Here is a 13572-nt window from a genome sequence, read left to right as displayed (position 1 = left end):
GCCGGAAGATAGAAGCCAGGTGAGTATGAGAAGAAAGAAGACTTCAGAGGCGGCAGAAGACTTCAGATCTTCACTGAGGCAACGCACAGCAGTAAAGCTGTGCGCCATTGCTCCCACACAGCACACACAAACGGCAGTCACTGAAAGGGTGCAGGGCGCAGGGGGGGCGCCCTGGGCAGCAATATAACCTCATTTTCTGGCAAAAGTACATATATTCAGCTAGGCACTGTATATATAAAGAGCCCCCGCCAGTTTTTTATATATTTTAGCGGGACAGAAGCCCGCCGCTGAGGGGGCGGGGCTTCTTCCTCAGCACTCACCAGTGCCATTTTCTCCACAGCACAGCGCTGAGAGGAAGCTCCCCAGACTCTCCCCTGCTTATCCACAGTGAAAGAGGGTTTTAAAGAAGGGGGGGGGCACATAATTTGGCGCAAAAATAAAGATTACAGCGCTATCTGGGTAAACATATTGTGTGTTTTTTTCCTGGGTCATATAGCGCTGGGTGTGTGCTGGCATACTCTCTCTCTGTCTCTCCAAAGGGCCTTGTGGGGGGACTGTCTTCAGATAAGAGGATTCCCTGAGTGTGTGGTGTGTCAGTACGCGTGTGTCGGCATGTCTGAGGTAAAAGGCTCTCATAGGGAGGAGGTGGAGTTAATGACTGTGGTGTCTCCGTCGGCAACACCGACACCTGACTGGTTGGATATGTGGAAGGTTTTAGTGCTAATGTGAATTTATTGCACTGAGTCTAGGGAATGTACAGGCGTCAAACCCTGCCTTTCCCCTATGTCACAGGGACCTCCGGGGTCTCAAAACCGCCCACTATCCAGAATAGTAGACACTGACGCCGACACGAATTCTGACTCCAGTGTCGACTACGATGATGCAAAGTTACAGCCAGAATTGGCAAATAGTATTCAATATATGATTATTGTAATAAAATATGTTTTGCATATCACAGAGAAACCCCCTGTCCCTGACACGAGGGTACACATGTATAGGGTAAAGAAACCTGAGGTAACCTTTCCCCCATCTCATGAACGAGTTATTGAAAAGGCTTGGGAATCTCCAGACAAGAAACTGCAGATTCCCAAAAGGATTCTTAGGGTGTATCCTTTCCCGACTAAGGACAGGATACGGTGAGAATCTTCCCCAAGGGGGGGAAAAAGCGTGGAAGTTCGCCCCAGTGTGGACACGTCTTCGAATTTTCAGCCACATCTGGGTTCACTCACAGGTCGATCCCTGGGCAATAGAAATTGTTTCTCAGGGTTACAAGCTGGAATTTGAAGAGGTGCCTCCTCGCCGCTTTTTCAAATCGGCCCTGCCGACTTCTCCCCCAGAAAGGGAGATAGTGTTAAATGCAATTCACAAATTGTATCTTCAACAGGTGGTGGTCAAGGTTCCCCTACTTCAACAAGGGAGGGGATATTACTCAACCCTGTTTGTAGTCCCGAAACCGGACGGTTCGGTCAGACCCATTCTAACTTTAAAATCCCTGAACCTATACTTGAAAAGGGTTCAAGTTCAAGATGGAATCGCTCAGGGCGGTCATCGCCAGCCTGGAAGGGGGGGATTTTATGGTATCTCTGGACATAAAGGATGCATACCTTCATGTTCCCATTTATCCACCTCATCAGGCGTACTTGAGATTTGTGGTACAGGATTGTCATTACCAATTTCAGACGTTGCCGTTTGGGCTTTCCACGGCCCCGAGGATTTTCACCAAGGTAATGGCGGAAATGATGGTGCTCCTGCGCAAGCAAGGTGTCACAATTATCCCGTACTTGGACGATCTCCTCATAAAAACGAGATCAAGAGAGCAGTTACTGAACAGCGTATCACTTTCACTGAAGGTGTCACAGAAACACGGCTGGATTCTCAATATCCCGAAGTCGCAGTTGGTTCCGACGACTCATCTGACTTTCTTGGGCATGATTCTGGATACAGACCAGAAAAGAGTTTATCTTCCAATAGAAAAAGCTCAGGAACTCATGACTCTAGTCAGGAACCTATTGAAACCAAAACAGGTGTCAGTGCATCACTGCACTCGAGTCCTGGGAAAGATGGTGGCATCATACGAGGCCATTCCCTTCGGCAGACTCCTTGCGAGGACTTTCCAGTGGGACCTACTGGACAAGTTGTCCAGGTCACATCTACAGATTCATCAGTTGATCTCCCTGTTCCCCAGGGCCAGGGTATCTCTCCTGTGGTGGCTGCAGGGTGCTCACCTTCTAGAAGGCTGCAGGTTCGGCATTCAGGACTGGATCCTGGTGACCACGGACGTGAGCCTCAGAGGTTGGGGAGCAGTCACACAGGGAAGAAACTTCCAAGGTTTTTGGTCAAGTCAAGAGACTTGTCTTCACATCAACATCCTGGAACTGAGGGCCATATACAACGCCCTACGTCAAGCGGAGACATTACTGCGCGACCAACCAATTCTGATCCAGTCAGACAACATCACCGCAGTGGCTCATGTAAACCGCCAAGACGGCACATGGAGCAGAGTGGCAATGGCGGAAGCCACCAGAATTCTTCGCTGGGCGGAAATTCATGTAAGCGCACTGTCAGCAGTGTTCATTCCGGGAGTGGACAACTAGGAAGCAGACTTCCTCAGCAGACACGACCTGCATCCAGGAGAGTGGGGGACTTCATACGGAAGTCTTTGCACAGATTGCAAGTCAGTGGGGATTACCCCAGATAGACATGATGGCGTCCTGCCTCAACAAAAAGCTACAGAGGTATTGCGCCAGATCAAAAGATCCTCAGGCGGTAGCTGTAGACGCCCTAGTGACACCGTGGGTGTTCCAGTCGGTCTATGTATTTCCTCCTCTTCCTCTCATACCCAAGGTGTTGAAAATAATAAGAAAGAGAGGAGTGAGAACAATTCTCATTGTTCCAGATTGGCCACAAAGGACCTGGTATCCGGATCTGCAGGAAATGCTCACAGAAGATCCGTGGCCTCTTCCTCTAGGACAGGACCTGTTGCAACAGGGGCCTGTCGGTTCCAAGACTTGCCACGGCTGCGTTTGACGGCATGGCGGTTAAACGCCGGATCCTAGCAGAAAAGGCATTTCGGATGAGGTCATTCCTACGCTGATAAAGGCTAGGAAGGACGTGACTTCTAAACATTATCACCGTGTATGGCGAAAATATGTTTCTTGAGAGGCCAGGAATGCTCCTACGGAAGAATTCTATCTGGGCCGTTTCCTTCACTTCCTACAAACTGGAGAGAATTTGGGCCTAAAATTAGGCTCCATTAAGGTTCAGATTTCGGTCTTATCCATTTTCTTTCAAAAAGAATTGGCTTCTCTCCCCGAAGTACAGACTTTTGTGAAGGGAGTACTGCATATTCAGCCTCCTTTTATACCTCCGGTGGTGCCTTGGGACCTTAACGTGGTGTTGAGTTTCCTTAAGTCGCACTGGTTTGAACCACTCCAAATGGTGGAGTTAAAATATCTCACTTGGAAGGTGGTCATGTTATTAGCCTTGGCTTCGGCTAGGCGAGTGTCGGAATTGGCGGCTTTGTCTCATAAAAGTCCCTATCTGGTTTTCCATATGGATAGAGCGGAATTGCGGACCTGTCCTCAATTCTTGCCTAAGGTGGTGTCATCTTTTCATATGAACCAACCTATTGTGGTGCCTGTGGCTACGCGAGACTTGGAGGATTCCGAGTCCCTTGATGTAGTCAGGGCTTTGAAAATTTACGTGGCCAGAACGGCTAGAGTCAGAAAAACAGAAGCACTGTTTGTCCTATATGCAGCCAACAAGGTTGGGGGCCCTGCTTCAAAGCAGACTATTGCTCGCTGGATCTGTAACACGATTCAGCAGGCGCATTCTACGGCTGGATTGCCGTTACCAAAATCGGTTAAGGCCCATTCCACTAGGAAGGTGGGCTCTTCTTGGGCGGCGGCCCGAGGGGTCTCGGCACTACAACTATGCCGAGCTGCTACTTGGTCGGGTTCAAACACCTTTGCAAAGTTCTATAAGTTTGATACCCTGGCTGAGGAGGACCTCCTGTTTGCTCAATGAGTGCTGCAGAGTCATCCGCACTCTCCCGCCCGTTTGGGAGCTTTGGTATAATCCCCATGGTCCTTACGGAGTCCCCAGCATCCTCTAGGACGTAAGAGAAAATAAGATTTTAAACCTACCGGTAAATCTTTTTCTCGTAGTCCGTAGAGGATGCTGGGCGCCCGTCCCAAGTGCGGGACTACTTCTGCAAGACTTGTATATAGTTTTGCTTACATAAGGGTTATGTTATAGTTTTCATCGGTCTTGGACTGATGCTATGTTGTTTTCATACTGTTAACTGATTAGTATATCTCAAGTTTTACGGTGTGATTGGTGTGGCTGGTATGAATCTTGCCCTTGGATTAACAAAATCCTTTCCTCGTACTGTCTGTCTCCTCTGGGCACAGTTTCTCTAACTAAGGTCTGGAGGAGGGGCATAGAGGGAGGAGCCAGTGCACACCCATTCCTAAAGTCTTTCTTAAAGTGCCCATGTCTCCTGCGGAGCCCGTCTATCCCCATGGTCCTTACGGAGTCCCCAGCATCCTCTACGGACTACGAGAAAAAGATTAACCGGTAGGTTTAAAATCTTATTTTTCTTACATTCAGCAATCAATGTGGATGTGTTTTATTACAGGAAATAGACCGCATCAGTGTGATGTATGCAATAAGGCCTTCAAGCACAAACATCACCTCATTGAACACATCCGCCTACACTCAGGAGAAAAGCCATATCGCTGTGACAAGTGTGGCAAGAGATTCTCCCACTCTGGCTCCTTCTCTCAGCACATGAACCATCGCTATTCTTATTGTCAGAGGGACACTGCAGGTCTCCCTGAAAATGGTGAGATGGCATGGGGGGACAAAACCAGTCAGCTGGAAAAATACTCAGTACTGCATTCTACTGAAGAACCGAGGAACGGGGTGCAACTATGATGAGCAGCCAGATCCACAGAGTGCACACATACCAGGCACTGAAGACGTTTACAAAGGAGAATCGGATGGAATCTTGATACTTGAATAATCGCCATAGTTTAATGTTAGACAGAGGAGGCATGACCATAGTTTATGCTGTTAGAAGATCATGGGTTTTGTATTTCAATATGACTGAAACAGATTTTTATCTTCAATGCACAATTGTGAAAATGTCTCTGGGGGTCATTTATCAAATGTTGAAGAGAGATAAAGTAGAGACGTTGTTCATAGCAGCTTCTTATGTCTTGTTTCTAGCATAGTCTGTAACATGACAGTTAGGAGCTGATTGGTTGGTAGGGGCTGCTTTTACACTTTATATCTCTTTACACTTTATCTCTCTCCAAGATGTGATAACTCCCCTCCAGTTTTATTTAATTGGATTCTGTCTAATCTAATGCAAGGATAAATGTTGGTGCTGAATGAAGGATTGTGCAGCTATTATGTAAGAAAAGTGATATACAGTACTTGCAGGCGTGCAATAGTATATACTGTATGTGCCAAAACTGTTTCCAAATACTTACATTGTTAGGTGCACTAGACATATCAGCTGTAAAATGCACATGATGGGAAGTGGCAGTAAAAGCCATATACTAGACTTGTGGTGGTGCACAGTAGTGTGGTAAAAAGGGGATGCAGTTAAAATGCCGTCTGTCGGGATCCCGGCAGTCAGGATACCCACGCCAAAATCTTGACAGCTGACAATGCCGACAGCCAGACTCCCGGCACACCAGGGCTATTCCCAGTCGTGAGTGTCCATGACACCCATACAGTGGGAATAGATCCTGCGCTCGCCCCCAAGCCCGCAGTGTGGCGAGCGCAGCAAGCCGCAAGGGAAGTCTTAGCACTCCTCCCGCTGCCGGCATTCTGGTAGGCGGGATGCCGCTGTCAGGAAATTGACAGCCTGCACTTGTCAGCCGGTAATACAGTACGTATATAATCCAGTAAAAAGTCCTCACTTGCCAGTGGCTGTATGTAGTATTTCAGGTGAGATTCGGTTTGCTCATACTTGAAACAGAAACTCGCTGCAGAATTTACACAAAAGAGCACAAATTTCCATTTAAAAAGACAAATAGGAAAATCGTTAAGGTGTCCTCTCAATGTTTTTTTAAATTAAATGAAATTAAATTGTTGTCCTCAAATTGATGATAAGATTATTTGCAAATATTTGAATTAATTTTCCTACTTATTTTAAAACATAAGCCCATTGGGTACACACTAAATGATGTGTGTACCCGGGTAACGGGATGGCTGATGAAATTATATATCAGCCGTCCCGTACACACTGAATGATATATTGCGCGACGTGCAATATATTGTTCACGCCTGCATTCCCCTGCATCCCGTTGTATGCCGGGTTATCCCATCAGGCATGCAGCACGCTTGACAGGAGGATGACCTGGCAAATGACCCACGGAAGCGCATTTTAGTGGGTACACACTAGACAATGTGCCTGATATGTCGGTCCAATCCGTCGGATTGGGCAACATATTGCCTAGTGTGATACCAGCAGGGGCAGATTGGGATGGAAAACCAGCCTGGAAAATTTATGGAAGCAGCCCTAATGGGGGTGTGATCTAATTAGGGGGTGGGGTCTGTTGACATGAGCAGGGCACATGTCAGGGCGGCGCGGTCACATGTGATGCGACCTTGCCAGCTGAAGCAGTTCTGTCTCCAGTTGGGGTGAAGCCCGAGGCTGTCCCCCCCATCCAATGGGCTGCGGATGGGGGGCTGATAGCCTTTGTTCAAAGTGATTGATATTGTTTTTAGTAGCAGTACTACAAGGCTCAGCAAGCCTCCCCCGCAAGCTGGTACTTGGAGAACCACAAGTACCAGCATGCGGCGGAAAAATGGGCCCGCTGGTACCTGTAGTACTACTACTAAAAAAATACCCCAATAAAGACAACACACACACACCTTGAAAGTATAACTTTAATACATCCATCCACACCTCCATATACACATACTTACCTTATGTTCCCACGCAGGTCGGTCCTCTTCTCCAGTAGAATCCATGGTGTACCTGTAGAAAAAAATTATACTCACATAATCCATGGTTGAAGGCTCCTCTGCTTGTAATCCTTTTGTAATCCACGTACTTGAAAAAATAAAAAAACGGATACCCGACCACGAACTGAAAGGGGACCCATGTTTTCACATGGGACCCCTTTCCCCGAATGCCAGAAACCCACTCTGACTGATGTCTAAGTGGGTTTCTTCAGCCAATCAGGGAGCGCCACGTTGTGGCACCCTCCTGATCGGCTGTGTGCTCCTAACTGTCTGACAGGCGGCACACGGCAGTGTTACAATGTAGCGCCTATGCGCTCCATTGTAACCAATGGTGGGAACTTTCAGGTCAGCGGTTGACCGAAAGTGACCTCACCGCTGACCTGAAAGTTCCCACCATTGGTTACCATTGGTTACCTTGATTGAAGGGGTCCCCACTCCCCCAGGGTACCCCGGCCAGGGGTGACTAGTTGGATATTTGATGCCACGGCCGCAAGGCACTGTATAAAAGTGACCCCCGGCTGTGGCATTATCTGTCCAGCTAGTGGAGCCCGGTGCTGGTTTCAAAAATACGGGGGACCCCTACGCTTTTTGTCCCCCGTATTTTTGGAACCAGGACCAGGCGCAGAGCCCGGTGCTGGTTGCTTAAATATGGGGGAACCCCTGTCAATTTTTCCCCCATATTTTTGCAACCAGGGCCGGCTCAAAGAGCCCGAGGCTGGTTTGGTTTAGGAGGGGGGACCCCACGCATTTTTTTTTTTTACATTTATAACATTTCCCCCCCCTTCCCACTGAAAAACATGCACGGATCTCATGGATCCGTGCATGCCTATACAAACACGGGATAAAAAAGCAGGTCTGTTTTTTTTTTAGCACTTTTTCACGATTTGTATTTTATCACGGCAGTGTTTGGCTATTGTCGGCAGTGTTTGTGTTTTGCACTTTTTAGTAAATTCCCGATTTCTACCAAATTGCAGGCGTATTTGACCGATGGTGTATTGATTTGTGATTTTTTCCAAGGACTTCCAAAATATTACGAATGCCCTAATCACTGCCGTGATTTTTGCTTAGTAAATTACCGAGATGACACTTTGAAGAAAAAACGGCATCTCGGTCAAAATCGGGACCCTAGTAAATATACCCCTCTGTATTAGAAGGAGAAGAAATGATTCTGCCTGAATAGAAAATGTAAATGAAAAAAAAAAAACATAATTTTCCTAAGAAAGCACTTCAAAAGAATAAATGTATATGGCATAACAATGTATAGTTGATATATCAAATACGTTTTTCGAAATCCTTTTATAGAATTTTTTTTTATTCCTATCAAATTAAAAAAAGTCAAAGATGCATCTAAGCAACACAGGAATGGAATTATAGTCACTGGCTTAGTTTACTGGTCACTTCTTCCCCATTTTGTCTGTATGCTGGAAGAATAGCCCCCGTTTCTCTCCCTCCTCTGAATATCAGGGGCTATTGTCAGAGGCAGAACTCTGGGAGGCAACAGAGTCATCTGCCGCCGGGGTCCTGCTCTGAAGGGGGGCACCTCTCCTCCCATTCTGTGACACCATTAAATTAAGTTAATTGTTGACAGATGTCGCTGTCTTTTCAGTGGTCGACTTCCTCACTGGTCCCTGCACCTTACACATCACACCCTCTTTATTATACGGAATATACACATTTTACAAGTATCACACCCAGGATTAGAAACCACAACCTATTACACTGGAACCAGACACCTTACTGATGAAGCTGTTTGCTCTTGTACAGGAAATATGAGAATTTTAACTATATGAAGATACTTCTCTGACAATTACACGTAACTTCATATAGTAAGAATTCTCATGCTTCCTCTACAGGAGCAAATATCTCCATCAGTAAAGTGTCTGCTGTTAGTGTAACAGGTCATGGGTTCTAATCCTGGGTATGACTGCTAAGAAATGTGTGATTTAAAATAAAAGACAATTAAATATATAAATACAGTATATAAAAAAATTCAGAACACTCCATATAGACATACACACACACATATATATATATATATATATATATATACACACACACGCACACATACATACATACATACATACATACATACATACATATATTTATCTTAATATGGGAAATAGGGGGGCACCAATATTTATCTTGCCTCTGGGCAACTGTGACGAACTTACGCCACTGGCTAGTGTCATTACTGGCAGCTCTCATCTGAGAGGTAAAGGGGTCTATTCATGAAGCAATGAAAAGAGTGGAGAAGTGAGCCAGTGGAGAAGTTGCCCATGGCAACCAATCAACCGCTACATATCATTTTATAGACTGTACTTTATAAATCTTACGTAAGCACTGATTGGTTACCATGGACAGCTTCTCCACTGGCTCACTTCTCCATTCTTTTCACTGCTTCATGAATAGATCCCAAAGTACCAACCTATCAGCTTCTAACTCTCATTTTACAGGCTGTGGCCCCGATGTATAGTATGATCCTCTGTTATGGTGGAGAAGTGTTATCAGTGCACGTTGTGTGCACTGATACCGTTTCTCCCCCATTTATGGCTGCAGCGATGTGTGGCAAGTGACAAAGGTGCATAGGCCCCTGTCATTATCGGCGCTGCTATCTTGAAGATAGCCTGCCGATGTGCGGGGTAATGTAAGAACGGTCAGTGCCACTGACCATTCCAACACCTTCAGCTATCAATTTCGACAGCTGAAGGTGTTGTTGTCCCATTGACAGCCACTGTAATGGCAGCTGCTGGGTCCGGGCTGCGCACAAAAGTTCTCATGATAGTAGTGAGATCTCACGCTTGCGCACTGGAACTGGTCAGGGGACAGACACAGCACATCAGCACTAGGCTGATGCACTGTGGGGCACTGGCAGGACTCACCAGAGGAGGGAATTTTCACTCACCTGCTCCGACAAGCGAGAAGAGCATACATCTCGTCACTAGTGCTTCCTGCTTCACCTCGGTAAAGAGGCGAAACAGGAAGACTCATACTGGCATGATCCATGCCAGTATCGTACATCCCCCCCACCCCCCTTCACGTGTTTGAAGAACGACGGGAGCAGATTGCTTGGTACTGTATCTCTCACCGAGATTTGATACATCTCTCCCTAGGTGCCAGATGTAATGAAATCCGAGTTGGCTGGGGGTGCGGGTTCCTGGACGAGTTAGGACGTCTTTTTAAAGCGGCAATCATGTACAAGGCAAAACCATGCCTTGTACACAATTGCCGCTTTAAAAAAGTCCACGTTCAGCCGGCATCTTGCACGTTGGCACGAACTCGGACTCCCGCCCTAAATCTGAAATGACATCTAGATTATATAACACTGCTCTGGACAATCAATGCATATCTAGGTGTTCTACAATGGTATGCACTGTGCTTTCACAAATGACCACTATTATATATTTAAAATGCCCCTATGTATGGTGCAAAGTATGATTAAATGTGTCAATTATTCTCTTCTACTTAATTTTCAATTAAATCAATTAATTACTTTAGTTACAACATCCTTTACTTATTGCCATATGTTATTCAGAATCGGGAGCAGTTTGATTAAGACACAGAAGAAATGCTACACGCCCACTATAATGCATTTCTTTTCCCTATTGCTGTCATTTTAATAGAGAAAATACTCATGTGATTTAAAATATCAGGCTAAATGTAGCAGCCTGCGAGACACGGGAAGTGTGGGATGTCATGCCAGTCTTGCCGGACTGTTAAAGCTACAATCATTTACACGAATATCCATTATTGGTTTTACTGTGTAAATGATTGCAGCTTGAAAAGTCTGGTCAGACTGGCACGAAATCCCGCACTTCCTGCTTCGGGCAGGCTATTACATTTAGCCCGTCATATAGATCACAAAGAAAGCACCTGAGATCTATGCCAACATCTATATGAGCAGGTAAATAATACAATATCGAGGTGTTTATGTACTGTATAAGAAATTATTCTTTAGTATTAATGATAAATTGTATTAGTACTACAAGTAAAAATGTTGTATATTGGATAACAATAAGACTTCAACAAAATAAGGTGAATAAATGTACATTAAACTATATCAAAGATAATATATTTACTAGATTAACTAATACATCATATATATTGCCATTAATATAAAATGCTTTTCCACTATACTGTATTGTACTGTATATATTATTATATATTCTATTTAAAAATATATACAAAGAATTTTACACCCACAAGAATGACTGAAACTTTATGATTTTCTTTTGTTAACTGAAAGTCTTCAAATTAATAGAGATGTGCACCGGAAGTTTTTCGGGTTTTGTGTTTTGGTTTTGGATTCGGTTCCGCAGCCGTGTTTTAGATTCGGACGCGTTTTAGCAACACCTCCCTGAAAATTTTTGGTCGGATTCGGGTGTGTTTTGGATTCTGAAGTTTAAAAAAAAAAAAAAAAACGAAAAAACAGCTTAAATCATAGAATTTGGGGGTAATTTTGATCCCATAGTATTATTAACCTAAATAACCATAATTTCCACTCATTTCCAGTCTATTCTGAACACCTCACACCTCACAATATTATTTTTAGTCCTAAAATTTGCACCGAGGTCACTGGATGACTAAGCTAAGCGACCCAAGTGGGCGGCACAAACACCTGGCCCATCTAGGAGTGGCATTGCAGTGTCAGACAGGATGGCACTTAAAAAAATTAGCCCCAAACATCACATGATGCAGAGATAAATAAATAAAAAAAAGAGGTGAAAGATGGAATTGTCCTTGGGCCCTCCCACCCACCCTTATGTTGTATAAACAGGACATGCACACTTTAACAAACCCATCATTTCAGCGACAGGGTCTGCCACACAACTGTGACTGAAATGACTGGTTGGTTTGGGCCACCACCAAAAAAGAAGCAATCAATCTCTCCTTGCACAAACTGGCTCTACAGGTGCAAGATGTCCACCTCCTTCTCATCGTCCGATTCATCACCCCTTTCACTGTGTACATCCCCCTCCTCACAGAGGATTAATTCGTCCCAACTGGAATCCACCATCTCAAGTCCCTGTGTACTTTCTGGAGGCAATTGCTGGTGAATGTCTCCACGGAGGAATTGATTATAATTAATTTTGATAAACATCATCTTCTCCACATTTTGTGGAAGTAACCTCGTACGCCGATCGCTGACAAGGTGACCGGCTGCACTAAACACTCTTTCGGAGTACACACTGGAGGGGGGGCAACTTAGGTAAAATAAAGCCAGTTTGTCCAAGGGCCTCCAAATTAGCTCTTTTTCCTGCCAGTATACGTACGGACTGTCTGACGTGCCTACTTGGATGTGGTCACTCATATAATCCTCCACCATTCTTTCAATGGTGACAGAATCATATACAGTGACAGTAGACGACATGTCAGTAATCGTTGGCAGGTCCTTCAGTCCAGACCAGATGTCAGTACTCGCTCCAGACTGCCCTGCATCACCGCCAGCGGGTGGGCTCGGAATTCTAAGCCTTTTCCTCGCAGCCCCAGTTGCGGGAGAATGTGAAGGAGGAGCTGTTCATGGGTCACGTTCCGCTTGAGTTTACAAGTGTCTCACCAGCAGGTCTTTGAACATCTGCAGACTTGTGTCTGACGGAAAGAGAGATACAACGTAGGCTTTAAACCTAGGATCGAGCACGGTGGCCAAAATGTAGTGCTCTGATTCCAACAGATTAATCACCGGTGAATCCTGGTTAAGCGAATTAAGGGCTCCATCCACAAGTCCCACATGCATAGCAGAATCGCTCCATTTTAGCTCCTCCTTCAATCTCTCCAGCTGCTTCTGCAAAAGCGTGATGAGGGGAATGACCTGACTCAGGCTGGCAGTGTCTGAACTGACTTCACGTGTGGCAAGTTAAAAGGGTTGTAGAACCTTGCACAACCTTGAAATCATTCTCCACTGCTCTTGAGTCAGGTGCATTCCCCCTCTTTGCCTATGTCGTAGGCAGATGTATAGTCTTGAATGGCCTGTTGCTGCTCCTCCATCCTCTGAAGCATATAGAGGGTTGAATTCCACCTCGTTACCACCTCTTGCTTCAGATGATGGTGGGGCAAGTTCAGGAGTGTTTGCTGGTGCTCCTGTCTTCGGCACGTGGTGGCTGAATGCCGAAAGTGGCCCGCAATTCTTTGGGACACCGACAGCATCTGTTGCACGCCCCTGTCGTTTTAAAAAAAATTCTGAACCACCAAATTCAATGTATGTGCAAAACATGGGACGTGCTGGAATTTGCCCACATGTAATGCACGCATAATATTGGTGGTGTTGTCCAATGTCACAAATCCCCAGGAGAGTCCAATTGGGGTAAGCCATTCTGCGATGATGTTCCTCAGTTTACGTAAGAGGTTGTCAGCTGTGTGCCTCTTATGGAAAGCGGTGATACAAAGCGTAGCCTGCCTAGGAATGAGTCAGCATTTGCGAGATGCTGCTACTGGTACCGCCGCTGCTGTTCTTGCTGCGGGAGGCAGTACATCTACCCAGTGGACTGTCACAGTCATATAGTCCTGAGTCTGCCCTGCTCCACTTGTCCACATGTCCGTGGTTAAGTGGACATTGGGTACAACTGCATTTTTTAGGACACTGGTGAGTCTTTT

At 45.6% G+C, this 13572-nt stretch overlaps 1 protein-coding gene across 1 annotated transcript in view; it reads left to right on the top strand.

The window, feature by feature from the left end:
* The window catches only part of LOC135010548 (zinc finger E-box-binding homeobox 1-like), a 154172-nt gene extending 146705 nt beyond the window's left edge, over positions 1-7467 (top strand). Inside the window, exon 7 of the mRNA XM_063952392.1 lies at positions 4640-7467. Within this exon, the coding sequence (XP_063808462.1) occupies positions 4640-4938 (299 nt within the window). The 3' untranslated portion in view covers positions 4939-7467. The remainder of the gene's footprint in view (positions 1-4639) is intronic.
* The last annotated feature ends 6105 nt before the right edge of the window (positions 7468-13572 follow it).

This window comes from Pseudophryne corroboree, chromosome 2 (assembly GCF_028390025.1).
Source record: "Pseudophryne corroboree isolate aPseCor3 chromosome 2, aPseCor3.hap2, whole genome shotgun sequence".
NCBI classification, from domain to species: Eukaryota; Metazoa; Chordata; class Amphibia; order Anura; family Myobatrachidae; genus Pseudophryne; species Pseudophryne corroboree.
This window is presented reverse-complemented; position numbering and strand designations above follow the sequence as displayed.